This window comes from Podarcis bocagei (assembly GCF_964188305.1).
Source record: "Podarcis bocagei genome assembly, chromosome: 18".
Classification (NCBI taxonomy): domain Eukaryota; kingdom Metazoa; phylum Chordata; class Lepidosauria; order Squamata; family Lacertidae; genus Podarcis; species Podarcis bocagei.
The window spans coordinates 12,326,906-12,354,514 of record NC_138144.1 but is presented as its reverse complement, the minus strand read 5'-3'; the positions used below and the strand labels follow the sequence as shown (position 1 = coordinate 12,354,514).

Sequence of the window (27,609 nt, the reverse complement as noted above, 5' to 3'; positions counted from 1 at the left end):
GAAACCCCCGCCCACCTCTGGGCAGACAAGCCCTTCAACTCCGACCTGGCGGAACCGCCACCTGGCTGGGACTTCGCCTGGGAGACTTTGGGGTTCCACTGCCCACGGGTGGGGGGCACCTACCTGGACCTCGCCTGCCCGTGGACTTTCAGGGTGCTGGAGCAGGTGCGCCCACACCCCTTGGACCTAATTCGGATGCTGGAAGTCGGCCGAAGAACCAAGCGCAGCTCTTTAAACCGATTCCTTTCGCTCCAGTTTGCGCTTCGGCATTTCTCCGCCCTCCTCCCGGCCGGCGTCTCGTCCGGGTGCTGCGCCGCTTCTGCTCCGGATCGCGGATCCCCGGCCCTCCAATTGGCAGAGGAGGCTGCCTGGGCAGCAGAGGCCCCCCTGGCCGGCCCCCCTTACTCTCCACCCCCAACCCCGCCTTATAAGAGGACCTGGCATCGGCTCCCTCCTGGCCAGAGACTCTAAGGAGCAGCCGGAGGAGTTTGCAAAAAAGAGGGGGGGGGTGCGGGGCACCCGATGGGGCGGATGGAGCACCCCGCCTGGAGGAGGGCAGAAGGCGAGAGCCTCAAATACTTCATAGAGGATCCGAGCACGGGGACGCTTTACAAGAGAGGGCAGCTTTTGGGGAAGGTAAATAATTCTGTGGTTATTTTGCAATTTCCTTTCCTTTTCGCTTGGCTTAGGGATTTTGCAACCTCGGTTAAGAATTGCAACTCTAATTTTTTGGCATTTTTAGATGACGTTTGCGGGATTTTCTGCCCTCTTAGCTCGTACACAGGGACGCGTCGGGTGGAAATGGGCCTGTTGGAACAGGCGCAGACAGAGACCCCCACTTTCAAAGCGGTGTGGGGTGGCGGCAGCAAGGAAGTTTGCTCTCTTTGAGGGGGATTTGCAAGAATGACGGCTCCCCGTTGGGGGAAACTGAGTCACCAGGTGAAGAGGTGAACCAAGGTCACGGAGGAAGAACTTTTGTGGAGAATCAGGCGCCTCCTTTTCCTCTCAGGTTTGAGCTCAGGACCCAGGCGTCCGGGTCCTAGATCTGATCTGATCTGTTTTCTTTCCTCTGAAGCCCCTGGAACGAAACATGGGGTCCATTTCACACTTCTCACACACACGCGCGCGCGCGCATTTTCAATTCACGCATCTAAATCTGCAAAACCTAGTTTTTCTTAAACTGTGCGTTGTCTTATGTTCACATTTTGGGTTCCTGCGTCTTCCTTCTTCCACTGATCTCCCCACGCCGAAGGAGTTCAGGAACCATTTTTTCTAACGGAGTTTGCCCCTTTTGCAACATATGAGACATTGCGCGTTTGTCTTTGCAGCGCCCGGAGTTCTGGGTAGAGCCGCGACGAGGCGGCGCTCTCGGTTTTTCCGGAGCTCCGAGCCCGGGACGGGCTATTTGGGAAACTGCGGGACGGGGGTCAAAGGCAACTATGCCCCTCCAAATCCACAGCAAGGCAATTCTGCTGTCAGGATCAGATCGGTGTTTCTCCCCAAGCAGCCGGCAAGCTTCGGAGTCTCACAGAATCCTTCATCATCCAGCTTTGTTTTGCAAATACATGATGAGAAGTGCAGTGACTACACGTGCTTAATCCGGAGTGGGTCGATGTTTTGCATTTGGGGAGCCGGGACTGCCGCTCTGCCCCCAACAAGTCACAACAGCCACCCACGCCCCCAGGACTCAGGAGTCCTGCGCGTCTGAGCCCTTTTCCCACCCGCCCCTTTCTCACTCTGGGTCTGCTCCGCTTTCTCCCGGATGGGGTCGGGCATGCCCCGCCCACTCGAGGCGCCAGCCAATGGGGAGCGGGAGAAGCAGTCTGCTTTGGCTTTTGAGCAGAAGATGCCCCTTGATCGGGGCGAATCCTTACCCGGAGAACCTGGGACTCCTTCTGCAGGCCGAGCAGCTCTGCTGCGGCCATGCCTCTGGCGCGCTTGTTCCACGGGAGGTGGGGATGTTTAGCCTGGAGAAGAGGAGGCTGAGAGGAGAGATCTGCCTCATGGAAGATGGAGCGAACTGGTTATCTGAGGATTAATAAAAAAAATTCCTTCCAGTAGCACCTTAAAGACCAACTAAGTTAGTTCTTGGTATGAGCTTTCGTGTGCATGCACACGAAAGCTCATACCAAGAACTAACTTAGTTGGTCTTTAAGGTGCTACTGGAAGGAATTTTTTTTATTTTGACTATGGCAGACCAACACGGCTACCTATCTACTATCTGAGGATTGTTAGACAGGACGACCTCGGAAGAAGGTGAAGGGCTCTCCTTCCTGGAAGGTTTTTAAGCAGAGGCTGGGTGGCCTGGATGCTTGAGTTGATATTCCTGCCTTGTGGGGAAGGGGGTTGGAAATAATAATAATAATAATAATAATAATAATAATAATAATAATACTTATACCCCCTCCATCTGGCCGGGCCTCCCCAGCCACTCTGGGTGGCTCCCAACAGAATATTAAAAACACGATAAAACATCAAACATTAAAAACTTCCCTAAACCTTCAAATGTCTTCCAAAAGTCAGACAGTTCTTTATTTCCTTGACATCTGACAGGAGGGCATTCTACAGGGCGGGCGCCACCACCGAGAAGGCCCTCTGCCTGGTTCCCTGTAACCTCACTTCTTGCAGGGAAGGAACCACCAGAAGCCCCTCGGAGGTGGACCTCAAATTATGGGTCTGAATTGATGGCCTCAGAATTTTGGGACCTCAGAGGCCATCCATCTGAGGCAGCAGGACAAGCCTGTGACCAGAGGGAAGCAGCAGCATAAACCTGGCTTTGGAGCCAGGAAATGAATCATAGAATTGTAGAGTTAGGAGGGATCCCGAGGGTCATCTAGTCCAACCCCCTGCAATACTGGATTTGCAACTAATCAAGCCTGTGTGTGTGTGTGTTTTAGGCCCACCCACGCTCCCTGCAACAAATGGAGTTCCACACCTGCTCCGGTTCCTGGCTGACCCCCACCCGCCACCCTCTTCCTCTCTTTCCCCTCAGGGCGCCTTTGGGAGATGCTACAAGTTCACAGACACCTCCACCAACAAGGTCTATGCCGTGAAGGTCGTGCCTCAGTCCCGGGTCTCCAGGCTGGACAACCGAGGGAAGGTGAGCCCAGATATGATCATGGGGTGGGGGAGCCCCTGCAAATGATTATTGTAGTTGGTGCCATCTTTAGCTGGGTGCCCCTGTGGTAGGAAGACCCTTCTACCCACTCCAATGCCATTAAGCACCCCACCTCCCTTTTTTAAATTTGCTGCTAAGAACGGGTTCCTTCATTTGCCCTTCTCCCTCCCCACCATTTTCCCTTTCATGCTATGTCTTCTTGATTGCAGGCATCTTTTTTTTAGCTGGAGAGTAGGATAAAAATGGGATGCGGGTGGCGCTGTGGCCTAGGACTTGCTGATCAGAAGGTCAGCGGTTCAAATCCCAGCGAAGGGGTGAGCTCCCGTTGCTCGGTCCCTGCTCCTGCCAACCTAGCAGTTCGAAAGCACATCAATGTGCAAGTAGATAAATAGGCGGGAAGGTAAATGGCGTTTCCGTGCGCTGCTCTGGTTCGCCAGAAGCGGCTTAGTCCTGCTGGCCACATGACCCGGAAGCTGTACACCGGCTCCCTCGGCCAATAAAGCGAAATGAGCACCGCAACCCCAGAGTCGGTCATGACTGGACCTAATGGTCAGGGGCCCCTTTACCTTTACCTTTAGGATAAAAATGCTTTAAGGAAGGCCCTTCCTTTCCTTTCTCAATATTGGGGGACACACACTTTTCTTTTCCTGACCCCTTTATTCCCACCCAAAGGGTGGCGTTCCTCTGCACTTCAGCATTTAAACAAGGCTTAAAATCATGCAAAGTAGAAGAAAGTGGGCAAAAGGAAGCTTTTCTTCCTCTCCTGACACGAATTCATGGGCAAAGCTGAAATTCCAGTAGATTAAAGAAGGCAGCACAGAGTTGGAACTGTGGAACTCCCTCCCACAGGAGACACTGACGGCCACCAGCTTGGATGGCTTTGAAATGAGGATTGGACAAATCCAAGGAGGAGGCGGTGGCTTTGGATGGCTACCAGCCACAATGGCTATGCTCTGTTCTGACAGTCAGAGGCTTCCGAATCCCAGTTGTTGGAAACTGCTGGAGGGGAGAGTTGCTCTTGTTTGTAGGTTTCTCATAATGGTTGGCCACTCTGAGGACAGGATGCTGGGCAAAATGGGCCATTGACCTGATCCAGCCGGCTCTTCTTACATTCTGATGGAACCTCCAGGTCCAGAGGCAGTCTATCTCGATTGCTTGGTTCTTAGGGGTATTTGGTCACTATGAGAAGAGAAGACTGGAATCGATGGGCCCCCTTTGAGTCTGATCCAGCAGTTGAGCTCTTTTTAGTTTCTTATGATTCCTCAATGGAGCCTCCATGGACAAGCCAGCCTATCTTAGAACACTGGAGTGGGAGAAGGCTGCTGCTCTCAGGTCCTGCTAGTGAGTTCCCCTTTGGGGTGTCTGGTTGGCTCCTGTGAGGGCAGGATGCTAGCTGCGATGGGCCTGATCCGCCTGCTGCAGGGCTTTTCTCAAATCTGAGAAAACCTAGCCAGATGGGTGGGGTATAAGTAATAAAATTATTATTATTATTATTATTATTATTATTATTATTATTATTATTATTATTATCATCATCATCATCTGTGAAGCAAATGCATCTGGGGGATCTGATCTGTGATGGATGTGTGACCCTGCCATGACCCTGCCCCTCCTGATCTCAGCGCGGCTCCCTGCTTCCACTTCCTCATAACATTTTACCCAGCCAGTGGCTTAGCGTGCATTGCTGGTGTCCGGGGCACTGCCCACCTGCGCAGGGGGGAGTCCAGCCAGCTGACATGGCCCATGGCGGGCAAATCCCCCCAATGCCCGCAGAGAGGAGTGCTGCACCAGGCCATGGCGAGGCTGCCCCTTGTCTTTTTTTAAAAAAATGATATTTATTGAAAATTTTAAAATTACAAAGGAAAAAAGAAGGAAAAAACAAGAAAAAGAGAAAAAGAAAGACAACAGTAGATAAAAGTAACAATTAAGCAATACAAATCAATAGAAACCAAAATCAAAAAGAAAAAACAAAACACACAATACAACACAATCAAAAAACAAAAATATACAACAAATTTAAAAACAAATCCAATATCCCCAAATCCTTAACTTTCATTAACTTATTTCATCGACCTCCTCACACCTCCCTTTTTTGTATTCTAGTTGTTAATTATCTCAGCAAATCCTTTGCATCTTTCACAATATTCTGTCATTAAATTACCTTAATCTATTTTAACCTTATCTTACCATAAAAAACCCTAAAACTTAAAACTTAAATCTTACTTATACCGAATTCTTTTAACCATAACATATTCTTACATAATTCTTTTTAACATTTCTGCTAAGGCCACATAATTTCATTCCAAATTTTTTCTAATACTCATTAATTTTACAATACTTTTCTAAATAAATTTTTAAAACTTTCTTTCAATCTTCATCCATCATCTCTCATAGAATCTTAGAATCATAGAGTTGGAAGAGACCACAAGGGCCATCGAGTCCAACCCCCTGCCAAGCAGGAAACACCATCAGAGCACTCCTGACATATGGTTGTCAAGCCTCTGCTTAAAGACCTCCAAAGTAGGAGACTCCACCACACTCCTTGGCAGCAAATTCCACTGTCAAACAGCTCTTACTGTCAGGAAGTTCTTCCTAATGTTTAGGTGGAATCTTCTTTCTTGTAGTTTGGATCCATTGCTCCGTGTCCGCTTCTCTGGAGCAGCAGAAAACAACCTTTCTCCCTCCTCCATGTGACATCCTTTTATATATTTGAACATGGCTATCATATCACCCCTTAACCTCCTCTTCTCCAGGCTAAACATGCCCAGCTCCCTTAGCCGTTCCTCATAAGGCATCGTTTCCAGGCCTTTGACCATTTTGGTTGCCCTCCTCTGGACACGTTCCAGTTTGTCAGTGTCCTTCTTGAATTGTGGTGCCCAGAACTGGACACGGTACTCCAGGTGAGGTCTGACCAGAGCAGAATACAGTGGCACTATTACTTCCCTTGATCTAGATGCTATACTCCTATTGATGCAGCCCAGAATTGCATTGGCTTTTTTAGCTGCCGCATCACACTGTTGGCTCATGTCAAGTTTGTGGTCAACCAAGACTCCTAGATCCTTTTCACATGTACTGCTCTCAAGCCAGGTGTCACCCATCTTGTATTTGTGCCTCTCTCTTTTTTTGCCCAAGTGCAATACTTTACATTTCTCCCTGTTAAAATTCATCTTGTTTGTTTTGGCCCAGTTCTCTAATCTGTCAAGGTCGTTTTAAAGTGTGATCCTGTCCTCTGGTGTGTTAGCCACCCCTCCCAGTTTGGGGTCATCTGCAAATTTGATCAGGATGCCCTTGAGTCCATCATCCAAGTCGTTGATAAAGATGTTGAATAAGACCAGGCCCAAGACAGAACCCTGTGGCACCCCACTAGTCACTCTTCTCCAGGATGAAGAGGAACCATTGATGAGCACCCTTTGGGTTCGGTCAGTCAGCCAGTTACAAATCCACTGAGTGGTAGCATAGTCAAGACCGCATTTAAGCAGCTTCTTTACAAGAATATCATGGGGCACCTTGTCAAATGCCTTGCTGAAATCAAGGTAGGCTACATCCACTGCGTTCCCTTCATCTACCAGGCTTGTAATTCTGTCAAAAAACGAGATCAGGTTAGTCTGACATGACTTATTTTTCAGAAATCCATGCTGACTATTGGTGATCACAGCATTCCTTTCTAGGTGCTCACAGACTGTTTGCTTAATGATCTGCTCCAGAATCTTCCCTGGTATTGATGTCAGACTGACTGGGCGGTAATTATTTGGGTCCTCTCTTTTCCCCTTTTTGAAAATAGGGACAACATTTGCCCTCCTCCAGTCTGCCGGGACTTCGCCTGTTCTCCAGGAATTCTCAAAGATGACTGCCAGTGGTTCTGAGATCACATCTGCCAGTTCTTTTAATACTCTTGGATGCAGTTCATCTGGCGCTGGAGACTTGAATACATCTAAACTAGCCAAGTATTCTTGTACTATCTCCTTAGTTATTCTGGGCTGTGTTTCCTTTGCTGAATCATTTGCTCCAAATTCTTCAGGTCGGGCATTGTTTTCTTTATCGGAGAAGACTGAGGCAAAGAAGGCATTGAGGAGTTCAGCCCTTTCTGTGTCCCCTGTTTGCATTTCACCATCTTCTCCTCTGAGTGACCCCACTGTTTCTTTGTTCTTCCTTTTGCTACGAACATACCCATAAAAGCCTTTTTTGTTGCTTTTAACCTCTCTAGCAAGCCTGAGTTCATTCTGTGCTTTAGCTTTTCTGACTTTGTGTCTACACGTGCTGGCTATTTGTTTGAATTCCTCTTTGGTGGTTTCCCCCCTTTTCCATTTTTTGTACACATCCTTTTTTAATCTTAATTCAGTTAAAAGTTCTTTAGATAGCCACCCTGGCTTCTTTAGGCACCTTCCATGTTTCCGTCTCATTGGTATTGCCTGACGTTGTGCTTTTACTATCTCCCTCTTAACAAACTCCCAGCCATCATGAACTCCCTTTCCTTTTAGTATTACTGTCCATGGGATCTCACCCAGCACTTCCCTAAGTTTTATGAAGTCGGCTTTCTTAAAGTCAAGAAATTGAGTCCTAGTATGCTTGGCTGCTCCTTTCCGCTGTATAGTAAACTTCAGAAGAGCATGATCACTCGCGCCTAATGATCCTTCTACTTCTACCCCACTAAGCAGGTCATCAACATTGGTTAGGACCAGATCTAAAATGGCTGTTCCTCTTGTTGCTTCTCCCACTCTTCTCTTCTCCTGGTCTCGGGTTTTGTCAGTCCTTTCTGTCCCATCCATCTAGTCCATCAACCTGGTGACCTTATATTCGAGGCTCTTAGGTCTTTTCCTTTTTTATATATTTGAAAATAATATTTATTACTTTTCCAACAATTTAAACACTACATAAAAAAGAACAATACAATACAATACAATACAATACAATACAAAAACACTACATAACACTAACACATTAAACTAACAAAACAGAACAAAAACCATTTAAAACACATCAAACAATTTCAATATCTTATCTTTCATTCACTTATTTCAACGACCTCCTCACACCTCCCTTTTTGTATTCCACTTCTATTAATTGTTTCAGCAATTCCTTTCCATTTTTTTTAAAAATGATATTTATTGAAATTTTACAGACAATAAAAGGTTACAAAATTAAAAATAAGAAATAAAAAAGAATAACAATAATAAAAGAAAAAGAGATACAAAGATACAAAGACAAAATACATAAAAAGTAAAAAAAATTAAAAAGAAATCAATATTTTCATGTCTTATATTTCGTTTACTTGTTTCCTTACCTCCTCACACCCCCTTTTTTGTATTCCAGTTCACATGGTTAATTCAGCAAATCCTCACCCTCTATCATTTATCTTTACTCAATAACTTAACCTATTATAACTATATATTTTCAACCATTGTCAATCCGTATTTTCATATTCTTGTTAATCTTTTTACCAATACCGCTTATTTTCAGTAGTAGATAGGTAGCCGTGTTGGTCTGCCATAGTCAAAATAAAAAAAATCCTTCCAGTAGCACCTTAAAGACCAACTAAGTTAGTTCTTGGTATGAGCTTTCGTGTGCATGCACACTTCTTCAGATTCAGGTATCTGAAGAAGTGTGCATGCACACGAAAGCTCATACCAAGAACTAACTTAGTTGGTCTTTAAGGTGCTACTGGAAGGATTTTTTTTATTTTCGCTTATTTTCAATCCAACATCCCTTTAACATTCATTAATTTTACAGTATTTCTGCAAGTAGTCTTTAAATTTCTTCCAGTCTTCTTCCACCACCTCTTCTCCCTGATCTCAGATTCTGCCAGTCATTTCTGCCAGTTCCATGGACTCTTAGGTCTTTTCCATGTCCCTTCCACAGGTCTTCTTCATGTTTATACCTGTACTTTACTTTGTCATCTGCTCCTTTCACTCTGGGAGACTCCAACTTGACAATATGTTTGTCCCTTCTAGACAAGTCAGCCCCCTTTCCATAGTCAACACTGAAATCCATGTGATATTTAAAGGCATGTGTCAGAGCTGCTTGAAGATCCTAGCTCACAGAGGATCACGCTAGCCAGCGATCATTAAGTAAAAGTCTTTATTGAATTGCAGTTTCCATTCTCACGCTGCTGCGCGCAACTCTACGTCTAGTAGCTAGATCGGCGAAGCTCCGTCTGAGTCTCCGCCCCTTGTGCACCAACTTAATATCCTAGCCCTGCTCCACCTTTTCCGCCTGACTGTCCTCCTCTGGGTCCCTCTACCCCCCGGGGTTTCTTCCTTCCTGGATTCTTCTGACGCTGACCCGGACCCTCCTGCCTCCTTGCGCCGGGCTTTAGGACCTGGTTCCCTTTCCGGGCTGCTTACTGCGCCGCCTTCCTCTGCATTTGAACTTGGCGCGCGCGCCCAACCTTCCACTTTCCTCTTAACCGTTTCTTCGCTCCCCGATGGAGGTGTGGCCACTCCTGACTCATGCCCTCCCTCCTGTGGTGAACTGCCAGCGCTTGCCCCCTGGCTCCCTTCTTCTTCCCTGCTCCCTGGCGGTGACGCTGGTCCCGATTTCCAACTGCTCTCCCCTGAGTCCCCTCTGGCTCTATCTTCCTGGGGTGCCCCCCTAGACTCCCCCCTTGCCCTGGCCACTGGTGCTCCTTTCTGTGAATCCTCTGATTCACTGGAAAGACTAGGAGATCTCGGGTCGTCGTCATCACTCATCTTTTCTTCTGCCTCCTCCCCTTCGCTCTCTGTTTCCTCCCTTGGCCTTGCCTCTGCTCCTAAATCCCTGACATCCATCCCCCCCTCGAAGCCCCCCATTCCCCCCTCCCCTCCTTCCGGTGCTGGAGCTGGGGGCTGCTGTTGCAAAGGGACGAACGTCGGATATCGTTCGCTTCCCGTGGCGGGCCTCCATCTGAAGTCTCGCGGGTCTCCCTCCCTGCTCTCGTCGACGACGGTCACCTCTGCTTCCATCTCTGTGCCGCCGTGCTCGAAACCAGGGTCGTCCCCGAAAACGTCCATGTCCGTTTCTCCCTCACTTCCTCCTGGCGGCGTTGCTCGTCCTGGGCCTTCCAGCCACCTTCTGCGGAACTGCTCCTCTGGTCTATCGTCCCACCAATACGAGGGTTCTGATGCAGATCCCGAGGGTGACCCCTCCGGGGAACGGACGTCTTGTGTCGGGTCCTCTTCCGAGTCGAACCCCCGGAAAGTGCTGGCCGAAAGCGTGGGCGTGAAAAGACAGTCGTCGAAAAAGTCTGCTGGCATAGGTCTATGTGGGAAGAGGGCATGAAACTCGTCTTTGAGTAGAGGTTCGTCCAAGGCGTAGCCCGGCACCCAGCTGTTCGCACTGGCCGGGGTGCCCTCCTTGGCGAGAAAGTATTCTACCCCCTCTTCCCCCCATCTGGAGTCCAAAATCTCCGTGACTTCGTTGATGCGCTCCTTCTGTGCCACTCCCGCGTGCCCTGTTCTGTCTCTGACCGGACTCGGCGCCGTTCCGGGTTCCTGGAACCTGTGCGGTGCCTTGTAGGGAGTGAGCACCGATCTGTGGAACACCGGATGCATTCTGGAACCCTCCGGAAGTGCCAGTCTGAAAGCTACCGGGTTGACCTGCTCTTCGACTTGGTAGGGCCCCAGTTGTTTATGCCCTAGTTTCTTCTTGGCCAACGACCTGGCCGGCACTGCGTGGGCTGCTAACCAGACCCAGTCTCCCACGTGGAGCTCTTCGCCAACCCTTCTGTGTCTGTCCGCTTGTACCTTGTATGCGTGTTTGGCCAGCTCCAGGTGGCGCCTCAGCTGATCGTGGACTTCCTGCAGCTCCGACGCGAACGCATCTGCCGTCTGCGGCTCCCCCTCCCCCATTCTTCCCAGTCCCGGGAAGGTTCTGGGGTGCCTCCCGTTGTTGGCGAAGAACGGCGTGACCCCCGTGGACACGTGCTTCGTGTTGTTGTAGGCGAACTCGGCAAGCGGCAGGTAATCCACCCACGTCGCAGGCTGTTGATTCGCATAGCATCTCAGGTACTGCTGCATGATGGCATTGACCCGCTCCGCTTGCCCGTTGGTCTGCGGGTGTCTCGCCGACGCCAGGTTGATCTTGACGTTCAGGAAGCCCATCAGCTTCTGCCAGAAATTCGAGATGAACTGCCGCCCGCGGTCGGACAGAATAGACCGTGGCAGACCGTGAACCTTGAACACGTGGTCTATGAACAGTTTGGCGGTTTGCTCCGCCGTGGCCACCTTAGCACACGGAATGAAATGGGCCATCTTGGAAAACAGGTCCACCACCACCAGCACTGCCGTCTTGCCCCTCGAGCTGGGCAGATCTGTGACAAAGTCCAGAGCCACCCTTTCCCAAGGTTCGACCGGAGTTTGCAGCGGTTCCAACAGTCCGGCCGGCGGTCTGTGCACTGGTTTGGCCCTCTGGCAGGTGTCACACCTCGCCACGTAGTCTGCGACCTCCCCTCTCATTCCAGGCCACCAGAAATCCCTGGCTACTAATTCCACCGTCTTCTCCTTGCCAAAGTGCCCGGCCGTGGGCGCGTCGTGCAGCTGCTGCAGCACCTTGGCGCGAAGGTCGTCTCCCGGCACGTAGATGGCCCCTTTACGGATGAGCAATCCATCTCGTAGCTGGAAACCGTCGGCCACAGCCTTGCCCCTTTGCACCTCTGCCATCTTTGCTTGCGCGAAGGAGTCATCCTGCAACGCTCGTCGCACCGCCTCCAGGTCCACGGTGGCCGCGGCGCACGCCCATACTGTTGGTGCGAAGATGTGCATGGCTGCCGCTGGCGTTGCGTCCTCCAGATACTGTGGCTTACGGGAGAGGGCGTCCGCCATGATGTTAGTGTCCCCCGGGACATACTCTATGCGGAAGTCGAAGTTCGCAAAAAACTCAGCCCAGCGTATCTGCCTCTGGTTTAGGAACTGTGCCGTGCGCCAGTGCTCCAGATTCTTGTGGTCCGTGCAAACCTGCACCGTGTGCTTGGCGCCGATCAGGAAGTGCCGCCACGCTTTGAACGCTGCATGAATGGCCAGCAACTCCCTGTCCCAGATGGTGTAGTTCTGCTCGGACTTGCTGAGCTTCCTGGAGTAAAACGCTCCCGGTCGCCACACCCCCTGCTGGTCCTTTTGCAGCAGGACCGCCCCCACGGCTCTGTCCGAGGCGTCTGTCTCCACCCTCATCGGCCTGCTGGGGTTGACGTGAAGCAGCTGCTCTTCCGACGCGAAGAGACGCTTGAGTGCCTGAAAGGACTGCTCCGCCTCCTCCGTCCAAACGAACTTCTTTTTCTTGGAGCTAAGCGTGTCTGTGATGGCCGCTGTCTGCATAGCGAAGCCCTTGATAAACTTTCGATAGAAGTTCGCAAAGCCGACAAACCTTTGGACCTCTTTCCGGTTGCGTGGGCTCTTCCAGTCCAATACCGCTCGAACCTTGGCGCTGTCCATGGCGAGCCCCTTGTCAGACAACTTGTAGCCCAGAAAATCCACCTCCGTCACGTCGAATTGGCACTTCTCCAGCTTGGCGTAGAGCCTATGTTGCTTTAGTCTGGTCAGCACTTCCTTGACGTGCCTGTCATGCTCCTGCTGCGATTCCGAAAAGATCAGGATGTCATCTAAGAAACAGACGCACGTCTTGTAGAGAAGTCCCGCCAACACGTGATGCATGAAAGCTTGAAAAACGTGGGAGCCATTTTGCAGTCCAAAAGGCATAACTCTGTATTCGTAGGTACCCAGTGGCGTGAACATGGCCGTCTTCCACTCATCCCCCTCCCGCATGCGAATGAGGTTGTACGCCCCTCGCAGGTCTAATTTGGTGAACACTTTTCCCTTCCGCACCTTCGCCAGGAGGTCGTCGATTCGGGGCATGGGGAAGTCCGACGGCTTGGTCACACTGTTTAAAATGCGATAGTCCACGACCAGTCTTTTTTGGGGCGTGTCTCGCTTTTTAACAAAGAATACAGGACTGCCCCCCGCTGCCTTGGACTCTCGGATGAAACCGCGCTCCAAATTATGATCGATGAACTCTTTGAGTTCCTGCAGCTCGTCCTCCGACATGGAATACAGTTTCCCTTTAGGCAGCGCCGCCCCCGGCAGCAGGTCAATTTTGCAGTCATATGGTCTGTGAGGGGGTAGCCTGTCCGCCTCCTTCTCGCAGAAAACTTCCAAAAATTCTGCATACTTGTGGGGAATCGCTTGCAGCGTGCCTAGCAGCAGCTGTGACTCCTCTTCCTCTCCTTCCTGCCAGTGCACGATGCAGTGTTCAGCACAAAAGGAAGAGCCGAAGACCAGCTGCCTCTGGTACCAAGCCAGCGTTGGGCTGTGCTTGTCCAGCCAACTCATTCCCAATACAATGGGCGTATCCGATAGTTGAGTGACATTGAAGCTGATGATTTCTTTGTGATTCCCAAGTCGCATCGCCATTGGCGGCGTCTGCTTCACCACTTGCCCCCCTAGCAACTCCCTGCCATCCACCGTGACAACCTGCAGGGGCAGTGTGGCCGGCAGCAACTGTATAGCGTGCTTGTCGACAAAGTCCTGCCCTATAAAGTCCGCGTTGCTGCCCGAGTCCACTGTGATGGGCACGTCCATGGTGATTCCATTGGGCAGCTGGAGCGATGCGGTGAGCCTCACCACTGGTTTGGGCGGGAGGGGGTTCACGGGCTGTAAAATCTCTGGGGACTGCGGCACTAACACGTCTGGCTGGGCCCCAGGGCCTCTTCCTCCAGCCAGACTGCTTCGTTTCCCTGCTGTGTTCCTCCTTGCTGCGTTGCTGCAGTCACCATTGCCGAGGCTGCAGTGAGCTTGTGGAGCCTCTGGGGACACTCTTTCGCCATATGCCCTGGCTCCTCACAGACGTAACACTTCCTGTTCCCTCTAGGAGGCTTCGCTTTCACTGCTGCCGGTGCTAGGGCTCTGGTTGCTGACTGAGCCCTTGCACCTCCCACCTCCATAGGTTCCGCTCCTCCTCCTGGTGGAGGCGTGGATTGCGCCCGCGCTGCGTCTCTGGGAAGGAAGGAGGGGCCCCTGGCTGGTTCGCGCCCTCCACGCCCTTCGTCCCTGCTCCACGGGCGTTCTTCCAGCCTCACCCCCACTGCCAGTGCCCTCTGAACGACCTCCTGGGTGGTTCGGGGTCTCTCCCCCCTCGCGATCTCATCTTTAATCGAGCTGTGCAACCCCTCCCAAAAGAGGTCTCTTACAGGGGCCGAATCTCTGTCCCATTCCAGGGCACTGACCAAGGCGAAAAAGCGGGCATGGTACTGCCTGACGCTGGCCCTCCCTTGTCTTAGCCCATGCACCTCCTTCCGGGCAAGATCCACGTCAATGCTTGATAAAAAACACCCATCCATCGCTTTAATAAAGGCATCTGCATTCTGGAGCGCCGGATCCTTATCTCTCCATAAATTGCGTAGCCATGCTTTAGCATCCCCATGCAAATGAGACATGATGAATCCCACTCTCTCTTGCTCATCTCTAAAGTCTTTATGCAGCAGTTGCAGTGCGCACAGTACGTCTGCTCTAAAGTTGGGATACTGTTGCAGGTTCCCATCGAAGTGAGAGACCAGCCCGCCTGTGCGTCTCGCCAACCCAATTCCCTCCTGCCGGGGTGTCTGCTTTGTCAGCACATCTAACCTGACCTGGAGATCCCTGCAGGCGGCAGCTGCCTCCTCCTCTCTCTTCCTGGATGCGAGAGCCTCGGCATTCAGTTGTGCCACTGCTTTTCTGAGTTCCTCTATCTGCTGCTCCGCCGTCATGTCGTCTGCCGTTCGTGAGCTCGCTAGTGGGCACCTGCTTCTCTCCCCTCCTCGAGGTTGTAGATGCCCACAATTGAGTGAGACGGAGCTTACTGTCAGAGCTGCTTGAAGATCCTAGCTCACAGAGGATCACGCTAGCCAGCGATCATTAAGTAAAAGTCTTTATTGAATTGCAGTTTCCATTCTCACGCTGCTGCGCGCAACTCTACGTCTAGTAGCTAGATCGGCGAAGCTCCGTCTGAGTCTCCGCCCCTTGTGCACCAACTTAATATCCTAGCCCTGCTCCACCTTTTCCGCCTGACTGTCCTCCTCTGGGTCCCTCTACCCCCCGGGGTTTCTTCCTTCCTGGATTCTTCTGACGCTGACCCGGACCCTCCTGCCTCCTTGCGCCGGGCTTTAGGACCTGGTTCCCTTTCCGGGCTGCTTACTGCGCCGCCTTCCTCTGCATTTGAACTTGGCGCGCGCGCCCAACCTTCCACTTTCCTCTTAACCGTTTCTTCGCTCCCCGATGGAGGTGTGGCCACTCCTGACTCATGCCCTCCCTCCTGTGGTGAGCTGCCAGTGCTTGCCCCCTGGCTCCCTTCTTCTTCCCTGCTCCCTGGCGGTGACGCTGGTCCCGATTTCCAACTGCTCTCCCCTGAGTCCCCTCTGGCTCTATCTTCCTGGGGTGCCCCCCTAGACTCCCCCCTTGCCCTGGCCACTGGTGCTCCTTTCTGTGAATCCTCTGATTCACTGGAAAGACTAGGAGATCTCGGGTCGTCGTCATCACTCATCTTTTCTTCTGCCTCCTCCCCTTCGCTCTCTGTTTCCTCCCTTGGCCTTGCCTCTGCTCCTAAATCCCTGACATCATGTTTCAAGGCCCCTCCAAAATTAGGGGCCCCCACAGCTCTGAGCTCCCCCTGGCCTAAAGCCAGACTTGAAAAGTCAAAACATCTCTGCATAGGGGGGTCCGAGGCTGCCCCTTGTCTGCCTCCCTCTGTCCTCACCATCCAAGAGAGAGTGCTGGCCAGGTGGCCCTTCGGCAAGGGGCCCGGGGACGTGGGGGCTGGCCCAGGCTGGGCTCCGGACACTTTGGCAGGCAGAGAAGGACGGGGATTCCCTTGGGAGCCAGCACCTGTTTTGCACCCCTCAAAACTGTGTGCCCAGGGCCACGACCCCCAGTCCCCACACTACACCCTTGCCATCCTGGGATCAGAAGCTCCTGGGGGCAGGGAATATTGCAAAAAGCACCCAGTCGCATAGGATGTGAGCTAAGAGGCCGCCAGGCGCCATGCAGCCAAAGGGATCCTGCCCCAAAGAGCTTCCAGTCTAAGGTTCTGGAAAGTGGGGAGACTGCCAAAATGGGGGGGGGGGGCAAAGGGCAATGGTCTCCTTCCTTTCTCATTGCAGATTCTCCATTTGCTTTGCTCTCCTTTGTCCTTGGACGTCGTAAATATATATACAGTACTGTTGATATTGCTGAGTTTCTCGCTGACTCCAGCACCTGCACCCATGGCTCCTCTCCTCTCTGCTGGCGCAAGGTGGGTGGGTGGGTGTCTCTGCTGGTGCTTCAGCAGGAACCTCGTGGCTTTCTCCCCCCACCCCCTGCAGGTCGAGCGCGAGATCGAGCTGCACAGCCAGCTCAAGCACAGGAATATTGTCGGCTTCCACCGGCATTTTGCTGACCAGGAGAACATCTACATGGTCCTGGAGTACTGCAGTCGGAAGGTGAGAACAAGAGAGAGAAAGGGAGAGCCAGAGCAGAGAGGGAGCCGACAGGCTGGGCCCTCAAAGGGTTTCCTTCCTTCCTTCCTCCTGCAATGGAATACAGAAAGTTGTCCATAGAATTGCAGGGTTGCAATGCAGGAATTGGAGTTCAAGAATCCCTGGGGAAAAGTGACTCAGTTTACTCCTGTGCTTCTGACAAATGCCCAGTCTGCTGAAGTTGGCCATTGGAGCTTCTCCACAACACCACCCCTTCCTCTGAGGTCCAGCTCTGAGGGCCTTCTTGGTGGTGGCGCCCTCCCACCAGATGTCAGGGAGATAAATAACTACTCAGTTGTTAGAAGACATCTGAAGGCAGCCCTATATCAGGATGTTTTTAATGCTTGATGTTTTATAATGTTTTCATATTCTGCCGGAAGCTGCCCAGAGTGGCTGGGGAAACCCAGCCAGATGGGTGCAGTATAAATAATAAAATTATTATTATTATTATTATTATTATTATTATTATTATTATTATTATTATTATTATTATTATTATTATTTGCTCAGAAGGTTCTAAGAAGTTGGCACCCTGAAGCTTTCTTTGCTGTTCTGACCCGTCTGCCATCTCCTAGAAGAGTCTTGCAGTTGCATTGCTGCCTTGCAGCGGGTTGGACTAGATGACCTTTGGAGTTCCTTCCAACTTTACACTTCTACAATTCTTTGCTGGCCTGGCTAAAGCCACTCCCTCCTCAACAGAATGGGGAGAGTCTGGCACCAGTATTGTCCCCGGCTGCCCACCCCATGCTTTCCCTGGCGCAAAACCAAACAGAGCTTCTGCCCCTTGAGTAAGGAATTTCACCAGGGGCCCCATCCTTTTCTGCCATCTCAGGCCACGCTCTTTCACATTGCACAAGCATTGCACAAAAGGGCAGGCAATTCAACAGATGCAGCTGTCCCCTTAAGATTTCTTTTTTTGGGGGGGGTGCAATTCAGCCACCATGACCAGTGGGGAGTGGCACCCTTTGGGACCCTGGGATTTGGAGTGAGGCTGCTAAAACCCTGATGTTCTCTCTCTCCAGTCCCTGGCCCATATCCTGAAAGCCCGCAAGACGCTGACGGAGCCTGAGGTCCGCTTCTACCTCAAGCAAGTCATTGCTGGCCTGCAGTACCTCCACCAGCAAGGCATCATTCACCGGGACCTCAAGCTGAGTAGGTGTCTGGCGGCTGGGGGAGGGGGCCTCCATGGACCCGTGCTGGGTGTGCCTCGGTCGCATCCATGGGACCTGTAAGGGGTGCTAGGGGAGGAGTCGTACCTCCAATGGGGTGCCACCAGCCTCATAGCCCATGCTCCACACCACTACCAGACATCAGCTCCGCCCCCAATGGCTCAGAGCAACAACCACCGCCCCCCCCCAGTGCACTATCTGTAGATTTTTAAGGTTCATGACGGTGTGTCATTTTAGAGGACGAAACTTCATTTTTGCAGATTTCTTCAGTGATGGGTCTTAGAAATATGCTTTGGGGCCTGAGGAATTCTGCTGTGATAGGACAACATTTAGCTTGGCAAGTTTATGTTTGATGAAGATGCACCTAAATGGCTTTTGGAAAACCAAAGAATTTTAATTTTGCCTTCTGAAAATGTTAGGTAATCAATAACAACAACAATCTATAATAATCTATAATATAACTGCAAGTACTTGGCAGTCATTTTTAATTATTTCTATGCATTTTTATGCACCTTTCGCATACCAGGCGAAATTAAACTATATTAACTTAAACAAAACATCTTTCAAATCATGTTGCAACTTTTTAGCACCTCTTGTTTTTGGAATCTGAAAGCTGAGAAATGCGTGGAAGGTGTGAAGGGTCCTTTCTCTGCCTTCATCCCTGGGAGAGATCCGCTCCCTGTTTCTGCACCAGAAGAGCCAATTTGCTCTCACACCCGCCAGGCAAGGGATGGGATGCCGTGATTGGCACTGCGGCGCAGGACGAGTTAATCACCCAGTGCCCCCAATTCGCTCTCTGTCCTGGGACCCTCCTGGGCTTTGGAGAGGGGGTTTAAAAATATACACAGCAGCCCAGGATGACTCTGGTAGGGGCAGAGCGAATGCCTGCAGGGTGACCTCATGGCACTATTGCCAGGGGCGGGAGGCTCTGAGTGCGAACGCTGATCTGATTTAGCCTGCAAGGGCAGAGCAAGGATCTCTCTCACACACATGCACAAGCGTCTCTGTATCCCGAGCCTCCAGCTGACATCGTGCATTTGCAAAGAGCCCGAGGTCTTCCAGACAGCTTGTTTATCAAGAAGTCGTGCTTTTGCAAAATTTATTTTTATTTGCAAATTTAACAAGGGAAAGGTGGGAGGGGAGATGAAGACCTTTCCTGGCAGACCATAGCACCCATCCTGGTTTGCTTCTGCAGAGGTCTGCAGGGCCTCCAGACCAGACTGTCACTATTTTGGGGTAGGATTCAGTCCCATGCCCGCCAGTTGAGGTCACAGGCCATTCTTGCACAAGGAAACCCATTCTTTGAAAAAGTGAACTTATTGTAACACACACTTCCCTTTTCCAATCATAGAATTATAGATTTGTAGAGTTGGAAGGGACCCTGAGGGTCATCTAGCCCAACCCCCTGCAATGCAAGAATATGCAGCTGTCCCTGACGGGGGTCGAACCTGCAACCTTGGCATTGTCGGCACCAAGCTCTCACCAACAGAGCTCTCCATGTTGTTGTTATTTGTACCCCACCCATCTGACTGGGTTGCCCCAGCCGCTCTGGGCAGCTTCCAGCAGATGCAAAAACATGCTAAAACCTCAAAGGTAAAAAAGGGCACCCACTGACCCACCCCCCAGTTGTTGCCCCATGCAGCCTCCAAGTTTATTCTTCATTCTGTTCCTTCTTTTCTGAAAGGAATGCACACAGCACACGGCCCGGTTTGTTCTCACAAGAGCCCTGTGAGGCAGGCCAAGCTGACTGGCCTACAGGGAGTTTCATGGCTGAGTGGCGAGATCTGAACCCGGATCTCCCAGGTCCCCACTGGCTCTTTTCTGGGAGCAACTGTCCGGCATTTAGTGTGGGAAAGGATGGGACTCTCTATACCTCTGAACTCTTCATGTGCTCAGGTAACTTCTTCATCACGAAGACCATGCAGGTGAAGATTGGGGACCTGGGGCTGGCGACTCGTGAGGAGCAGGCCAACCGGAGGAGAGGGTGAGTATTATGGGGTGGCTGGGCAGAGAAAGGGAGCCTTGGATTTCCTGGTGGGGTAAAGGCAGACATTAAAGCCTTGGAGTTGCAATATTCCTTCCTTTGATGCATTTGCATCCCACCTTTCTTAACTCCAAGGACCTCAGGGGACCCCATGCCTGCTCCCCCCCCCCATCCCTCCCCACCAGATCCGCACAATGGCCACTGGGTAGGCCAGACTGAGGGGCAGCAACTGGTCCCCAAGCTCACCCAGTGAGATTCCTGCCTGAGGGGCAAGAGTTGAACACTGGCCTCTCCCAAGTCCTCGTCTGACACTTTTGTAGGTTTCCTCGGAAGGGAAACCTCTTGTTCCAATGGGGATTACTCCTGAGTGATTCTGCAGCCTCTGTTTCTGATGGGGCACAGAAGGATCCCTAATTTCTCCCAGGGTGGGGAGGAAAGCCAGCTTCCTTACACAGTGGTACCTCGGTTTAAGAACAGTCCTGTTTACAAATGATTCGGTTTACGAACTCCGCAAAACCAGAAGTAGTGTCCCAGTTTGCAAACTTTACCTCGGTCTCAGAACAGAATCCAGACGGTGGAAGGACACAGGCACATGAGGCCTCTTTATGGAAAGCGTGCCTCAGTTTAAGAACGGTTTCGGTTTAAGAACAAACTTCCGGAATGGATTAAGTTCATAAACCGAGGTACCACTGTATATCCACCCGGATCCATCAGCTTTCCAGAGCAAGCCCTGCCCAGACCTCCACGGAGGAGGAGGAGTCTGCAGCAAATCTGATCCAGTTTTTCATCTGGTTGTGGGTTCAAATCTCCCACCTTCTTGCTGGTAGAAGCCTCATAGGCTGCAGCCCAGGGGCAGAGCAGCTGCTAGGCATGCAGAAGGTGGCAGGGTCCACAGCAGGGCTGACTGAGAGAGATGGCTGAGTCTGAAACCCTGGAGAGTCATTGCTGTCCGTCAGCGCTGGGATAGATGGAGCAATGGCTGGACTCTGTATAAGGAAAATTCCTCTATTCCTGTTTAATTCAGAACAATGCAGACTAGCATCTTGCTGGATTTGCAGCTCTAGAGCACCTGTCCTGCATGCAGAAGGGAAGCCTGGCTTCCTCGGTGTTGCTGTTGCTTTCCCCCTTACCTAAAGGGCCTTTCCTCTCCCCACAGAGTGGTCTGTGGGACCCCCAATTACCTAGCTCCTGAAGTCATTGCCAGAAAGGGGCACTCGTTCAAGTCGGATGTCTGGGCTCTTGGCTGCATCATGTAAGTAACTCTGGTGGAAAGGAATAATAGAATCGCAGAATTGCAGGCTTGGAAGGGACCTCCCAGGGTCATCTAGTCCAACCCTCTGCAATGCAGAAATCTTTTGCTCATGGTGGGGCTCGAACCCACGACCCTGGCATTAAGTCTCCTGCTCTACCAACTGAGTTATCCTACATGCCTCTAGGTCTGTTTTTGCTTTTTTGCCTGTCATTCTCTATGTTTTATGTACAAAATGAAATAAAGGATCTATGGGGTCCCCTTCTTGGCTTCTTTTTCCTCAACCCCCCCCCTCAGGTACACGGCCCTCACGGGCTGCTCCCCCTTTGAGATCACCCACAAGCAGGAGATGTACCGCTGCATCCGGGAAGGGCGCTACCCCACCCCCAGCCGCCTCTCACCCAGTGCCAGGGGCCTCATTGGGAAGCTGCTGGCCCCCGATCCTGAAGCACGGCCCACCCTGGAAGAAACCCTCACCCACGAGTTTTTCACCCAGGTGGGTGCCCAGGGGCAAAGCAGCCCCCAGACGCAGTGGCTCTGCAGGGTCTCTGACTCGGGATCCCTTCCAGCAGGCTGGGCAAAGGAACATGAGCTAAGATCCCAGTTCTCATGAGGCCGTGGGAAACTACCTTGCACCCAGGGAGACTGCCCAGACCCTGACTGGCAGAGTCTTAGGCTCTACCCCCATACTGCAGTTCAAAGTTGGAGTGAACTGTTTGCTAGCAAAACCACCATCTGCACAGACTTGGCCTAGTGAGTAGAGCAGCTCCTTCCTGGTGGTCTCACTGCATGAAAGTCAGTTGCTGAGATGGAAGCTCCCTGCCTCCTCTCCAGGGTCTTTCCCAAGCAATCAGCGACTAAGCCAACCTCTCCTCCACCCTTTTCATGCCTCTCCTGGTTCTGGGAGACCAGCGGGGAGGGGAGCTTCTTGCAGCAGGAGGGGGAGACCCCCATGGCTCTTCCCCTCTCTGCCTCTTGGCCTCCCTCCTCTCCTCCTTCATCTCCTGCCTCTGAGTCTGGACTTCTCTCTGCCACAAACTCTCCCCGCTCACTAAGACCTGTTACTTCTTCAGCTTTCAACACCTCCTCCTCCCTGTCTTCTCCCTCTGACCCTTCATTGCCATCCCACCACCCCTCTCTGAGCTCTGAGCCTTCTTCCTGTGTGGAGAGAAGAAAAGGAAAAGAGGGAAAGGGAAAAAGAAGGGAAAAGGGGAAAGGGAAAGGGCCCCATTTCCAATCCAGGTCGACATTTCTCACCCACAAGCGACTCTGCTTTCGCCTTGAGCAGCTGGGATGTTCTCCCACATTCTGCGGCTTCCCTCTTTTGCAAGCGTGGCTTGGGAGCATGAAGGGACTCATCCTGCTCTTCCTCTCTCGCCAGGGCTTCACCCCGACCCAGCTGCCTTCCCGCGCCTGTCATTCTGCCCCGCTCTTTGTGCTTCCCAACCCACTGAGGAAGTTCTTCCAGAAAGCGGCAAAGGTTTTCCTGCGTGGCTCCCTGTGCCAGGAGACCCGGACAGGTGAGCCTTCGCTTGCGAGGGGTGGGGTGAGGAGACCACCAGGAACTCCCCCCCCCAAATGGGAGACCATCCTCCACAGTCTAGCAGAGAGGGGACAGTGCTCTCCACGTACTCAGAGGCAACCTCGCTTTTCAATGGAGCCCTGGCAATGTAACAGTAGAACGCCTGGATCTGGCCCAAGGGGGCCCCTCTAGTCCAGCGTCCTGTCCCCACAGTAGCCAAATTCCCTAAAAATCTAGGAATCATGATAGACTGCCTCTAGACCTGGAGGTTCTCTCAGAAGAGCCATGGCTGCCTCCTGTGGCAGCAAGTTCCACAGTTTAATGACACACTGTATGAAGAAGGGGACCGCGCTCTCCACAGGCTCAGAGGCAACCTTGCTTTCCTCGATTAATCCTTCAGTCCCACGTGAGGGGAGAGTGAGGTGCCATGCAAAAGTCTTGCATGGAACGTGTGCGCCCCAAATATGAAACAAATTGAAATGCGAAATCTATTTCGGTTTTAAATTGGCATTACTGGGCATGACCCCCCAAAGGCTGCGAACCTAATGGGGCCCCTCTTCTTCCTCTCCCCCAGTGAGCCCCCCACCCCAGGAAGCGGAAGGGATGCCGCCACTTGGGATGCCTGCCGTGACCCCCAGCCTGGTAAGAAATTGCTGTGTGTGTGTCAATCAATCTGGGTCAGACTTTGGTAGTCTTGGGTAATAGGGCACCCTGTGTGAGGCCAAAATCTGATGCCCCCAAATGGATCTTCTTGGCGTCCTTGTGCATGGGATCTGCCCGTATCACGGAGACTGATCAACGGATGGATTGATTTGTGAGACTGAGCAGCCAGGAAGTCCCTGGCTAGAATCTCACTGGACTTACATGACTGGCTGGAGGCAAGACCAGGCTGCCCAGCCTCTGTTGTTCCTTCTGCAGTAAGGGGAGAGCAGCTACGGCCGCCAAGGTGAGCGAGAACATGCCCCACCCGGGGGGGGGGGGCAGGACAAAGGCAGCATCCATAAATAGTCTGGAAAATCATTTGATCTGAAAAACCAGAAATGGAACATAATGAAATTATAGCTCTGTTGGTTGGAGCATGGGGCAGATAACTCCAAGGCTACAGGTGCAACTCCCCATATTCCTTCATTGTCGGGGGTTGGACTAGACGGCCCTTGGGGACCCCCTTCCAACTCTACTATGATTCCTTGAGGAAAGGTAGACTATGAATGCGATGAACACAAGCACACCGCAGATACAAATCTAGTGATTCAAAATGGCACCCAGTGATGTCCAAGCACAAACAATCTCTGAAGTTCGTAGTGGAGTGGCCCACCCTGTTCCCTCCCAGATGTCCTCAGTGGGGGCTGCAGGGGGGCTTCCCAGTCCACCTTGTTCTGTGGGTTTTACGGGCTGCTTCTTTCTTCTTGTCCTCTGGAAGGAAGTGGAAGAGGACAGCCAGAATGCCACTGAGGACACAGTCACCTTCCCCGTCTGCTTGCTCATGAGGGGCTCCTTGAACGTCAGCCGGGAGGCGGGTGAGTGGCACCACCGAGGCCAAGAACTGGGGTGCTTGCGGCTGAGAGTCTGGTGCATCTCCTGACTGGGCAGAGCAGGAGTGAAGCAGCTCCTTTTTCCAGCCTGAGGGCCGCTTGCCAGAGACCCAAACAGACAGGATGACAGGAGGCTGTCCTCTGTTTCTGCATTGCAGGGGGTTGGGCTGGATGACCCCTGGAGTCCCCTTCCAGTTCTACCATTCTGTGGTTCCAGGGGTTATCAGAGCTGAAAGATGCAGAAAAATTGGGCCACGGAGCCAGAGGGAGGTGTGAACTGGGAAGAAGAGGGTAGCCTGGGGAGCCTTGTGGGGGTCAGTGACAAAGGCAACCCCAAACTCAGCACCCTCCTTCTGTGCTGTTCTGGGGTGGCTCCAAGAGGCCTCCAGAAAGGGAGCTGCAACATTTGAACCCCAAAACCTCTAATTTGGAATTTGGGGCAGAAAGGGAGGAGAAGAGGGGTGGGGCTGGGACGCACCTTCATATCCAGGCACAGCCCAGCTCAGGACAAGGCTGCAGCAGCTTCCCATCTCGGCTGCCCCGTGTAGGAATGGAGCTAAGCGCTCATGAATTGGGGGGGCCAGGAACCTGCAGGGTTTGGAAGGCTGTGGGGGACAGAGGTGCGGGTGGAGAGTCTGCCCTCCCCCAGCACTGCCCCCAGCACCTGCTGCTTCTCACTCCATCTCTGTCTCTCCTCCAGCCGATGCCGAGAGGAGCATGATGGCCAAAGCGGATGAAGTTCTGCGGACCTGCCTAAAGACCATCCCCCTGGGTGAGGCTCCCTATCGTTTGCATGCCCAGGCCCAGGAACTGGCTGTGTTCTGACCTCCCACCCCGTGTCCCTGGAAGGGACTGTCTCTGCCCGACTTAAATGGCCACCTTTGGGGTCACCCTCATGTCATCACACAGCCTGGAAATGTCTGCGCAGCACCTTGGAGGAGTGAGAAACTGGACCTCTTGGAAAGGAAGGTTGAGGGTCCCATCTTCAGACTTCATTTCTTCCAGATTTGGGGGGGGGTGTCAGTAAAGGAGCCCCTTATTATTCTGACCTGGGAGAGCTCGGTTGGTAGAGCTTGAGACTCTTCATCTCAGGGTCGTGGGTTCGAGCCCCACGTTGGGCGAAAGATTCCTGCATTGCCGGGGGTTGGGCTGGATGTCCCTCGGGGTCCCTTCCGACTCTGCCATTATTGGATTCAGATCAGAAGCAGCAGCAGTGCAGCAGAATTCTTGTTATTTAAATTTGTATCCTGCCCATCTCAGGGTGGTCAGCTATGTTAAATTACAATATAATAACCACGGAATACATAACAAAATAAGCACAAGAAAGAACTATTTTCCCCTTGAACAACACATCAGAAGGGTACCCTGAGGGTCACGTAGTCAAACCCCCTACAAGGGAAGAATCTCAACTTGCATCCCCCCCACCCAATTTGAAACCACAGCTTAGCTTTGCAAATAGGCTGGCAGGTTTTTTTTTGGGGGGGGGGTTGCTGAACCCCTAGGAGGCTATAAAGTACAGACCCGATTTTAGAAAATGCAGGGAGGGAGAAAAAACCTAAAAGAGGGTTTGGGGGGGGTTGAGCCCCTCCCTCCACCCCACCCCCCGACCGAACGGTTCCTTCCTGCCTTCTCTCTGCAGTGGAAGAGGATCCCGAGGGGCCCCCAAGGGCTGGACCCATCCAGATGGTCACCAAGTGGGTCGACTACTCCAACAAGTACGGCTTCAGCTACCTGCTCTCGGACGGCTCCACCGGAGTGCTCCTGGCCGATGGGACCCACATCGCGCTTTGCCCGCAACGCCAGTGAGTTTCCTGCTCTCTTCGTGAGCACAGAAGGGGCTGAGGAGGGCAGAGGAAAAGAAGCTGGCTTGAGCTGCAAGCTGGTTTCTTAAAAATCTCTCCTCCCTGCACACACACCCCCAGGCGCGTCTGCTACTGCCCCGAGCTCCACGAGGCCTCATCCTTCCCACGGAGAGACGTGCCGCCTTCACTGACCATGAAAATGGGGATTCTCCACTTCTTCAGCCGGTACATGCAGCAGCGACTCCTGGAGGTGAGCAGAGCAGGATGGGAGGGGAGCAGCCAGGAGACGAGAGCTGGTGCCCCCTGAACCCCAGTTCTTTTAAAATTGTATCCAATATAAAATAAACTGCTGTAGAGTTGGAAGGCACCCATAATTTCAGGGTTGTGGGTTCAAGCCTCATTGGGCAAAAGATTCCTGCCTGGCAGGGGGTTGGGCTACATGACCCTCAGGGGGCCTTCCATCTCTTCTTGTTGTCATTTGGTTGTGTCTGCCTCTTCGTGACCCCCTGGACCAGAGCACGCCAGGCACTCCTGTCTTCCACTGCCTCCCTCATGCTGGTAGCTTCGAGAACACTGTTCCACCATCTCTTCCTCTGTCGTCCCCTCCATCTTTCCCAACATCAGGGTCTTTTCCAGGGAGTCTTCTCTTCTCCTGAGGTGGCCAAAGTACTGGAGCCTCAGCTTCAGGATCTGTCCTTCCAGTGAGCACTCAGGGCTGATTTCCTTCAGAATGGAGAGGTTTGATCTTCTTGCAGTCCATGGGACTCTCAAGAGTCTCCTCCAGCACCATAAATCAAAAGCATCCATTCTTCGGCGATCAGCCTTTTTTATGGTCCAGCTTTCACTTCCATACATCACTACTGGGAAAACCATAGCTTTAACTTCCATCTCTGCCATTCTACAATTTCCCCTCCTCCTTCCCCAGGGGGGTCACCAGCAGGCAAGTCCCACCACCTCGCTGGACAACCTCTGCCTCCTGCACTTTGCAAAGTCCCAGGAGGCACTTTTGATGCTCTTCAGCAACGGGACCCTGCAGGTAAGAGTCACCTGGGTGGGGTGGGGAGGAGGGGTCTCCATCTTACGGTTTTTCTTTCCCACCAAGTTGTTTTCCACACATCCATCACTTCCTCCCCTTTCTGCCCCCCATTCCCAGGTCAACTTCTACCACGACCGCACCAAGCTTGTGCTGAGCCCCACGTCAGCTGGGGGGTACCTCCTGACTTTCGTGGACCGGCAGCGCCAGAGCAGGACCTTCCCGCTGGAGACGCTGGTCCTGCGAGGTTGGACGATCCCCTTGCGAGAGCGCCTCAGCTATGCCCTGAGCATGCTGCACTGCCTGTAGCAGAGCACTCCCAGCACCCCCCTTTCCCTGAGCCCACTTACACTCCCTGCCCTGTCACTCACAGGCTGCTGGCCAGATCCTGCTCTGCCCCCCACATGGGGTTGGGGCCAGGTGGTGGTGGTGGGCTCTGTGCAAGGGTTGGAAATCCAGGCAGGATCCTTGTGTCTTGTAAGTAGCAGCCTAGGAGCAAGAAGGTGGTGAGGGCAGGATGAAGCCTGAGGCAGCAGAGACGGCAGATTGGGTTGCGGGTTCGAATCTCATGTTGGGTGGGATATTCCTGCATTGCAGGGCGTTGGGCTGGATGACTCTTGGGGTCCCTTCCAACTCTAGAAATCTATGAGGATAATAAGCAAGTGGTACAGAAAGGGGGCAGCTGTGGGTCCCGGTGGGGTTGGACAGCCAGTGGTTGGGGGCGAGGGGGTTTGGGGTAGGGGTGGGGCT

General features: G+C 52.3%; 1 protein-coding gene across 1 annotated transcript; it reads left to right on the top strand.

Moving 5' to 3' along the window:
• Positions 1–485: 485 nt before the first annotated feature.
• On the top strand, positions 486–27,573 carry LOC308577520 (inactive serine/threonine-protein kinase PLK5-like). Its single transcript, XM_081177790.1, has 15 exons — positions 486–636; positions 2,993–3,100; positions 16,416–16,532; positions 17,591–17,720; positions 19,634–19,721; positions 20,878–20,973; positions 21,268–21,466; positions 22,352–22,490; positions 23,067–23,134; positions 23,913–24,009; positions 24,725–24,796; positions 25,664–25,826; positions 25,947–26,076; positions 26,752–26,862; positions 26,980–27,573. Exons 1-15 carry the CDS (start codon positions 523–525, stop codon positions 27,166–27,168), a joined length of 1,821 nt encoding a protein of 606 aa, XP_081033916.1. The 5' UTR covers positions 486–522; the 3' UTR covers positions 27,169–27,573.
• Positions 27,574–27,609: the final 36 nt, after the last annotated feature.

What these genes read in the sequence shown, in the direction of transcription:
- LOC308577520 (XM_081177790.1), top strand. Translation starts at nt 523, where the DNA reads ATGGGGCGGATGGAGCACCCCGCCTGGAGGAGGGCAGAAGGCGAGAGC. An exon ending in GTGCCAGGAGACCCGGACAG is followed by an intron (nt 22,491 to 23,066) that starts GTGAGCCTTCGC and finishes CCTCTCCCCCAG; the next exon opens with TGAGCCCCCCACCCCAGGAA. An exon ending in CTGCCGTGACCCCCAGCCTG is followed by an intron (nt 23,135 to 23,912) that starts GTAAGAAATTGC and finishes GTCCTCTGGAAG; the next exon opens with GAAGTGGAAGAGGACAGCCA.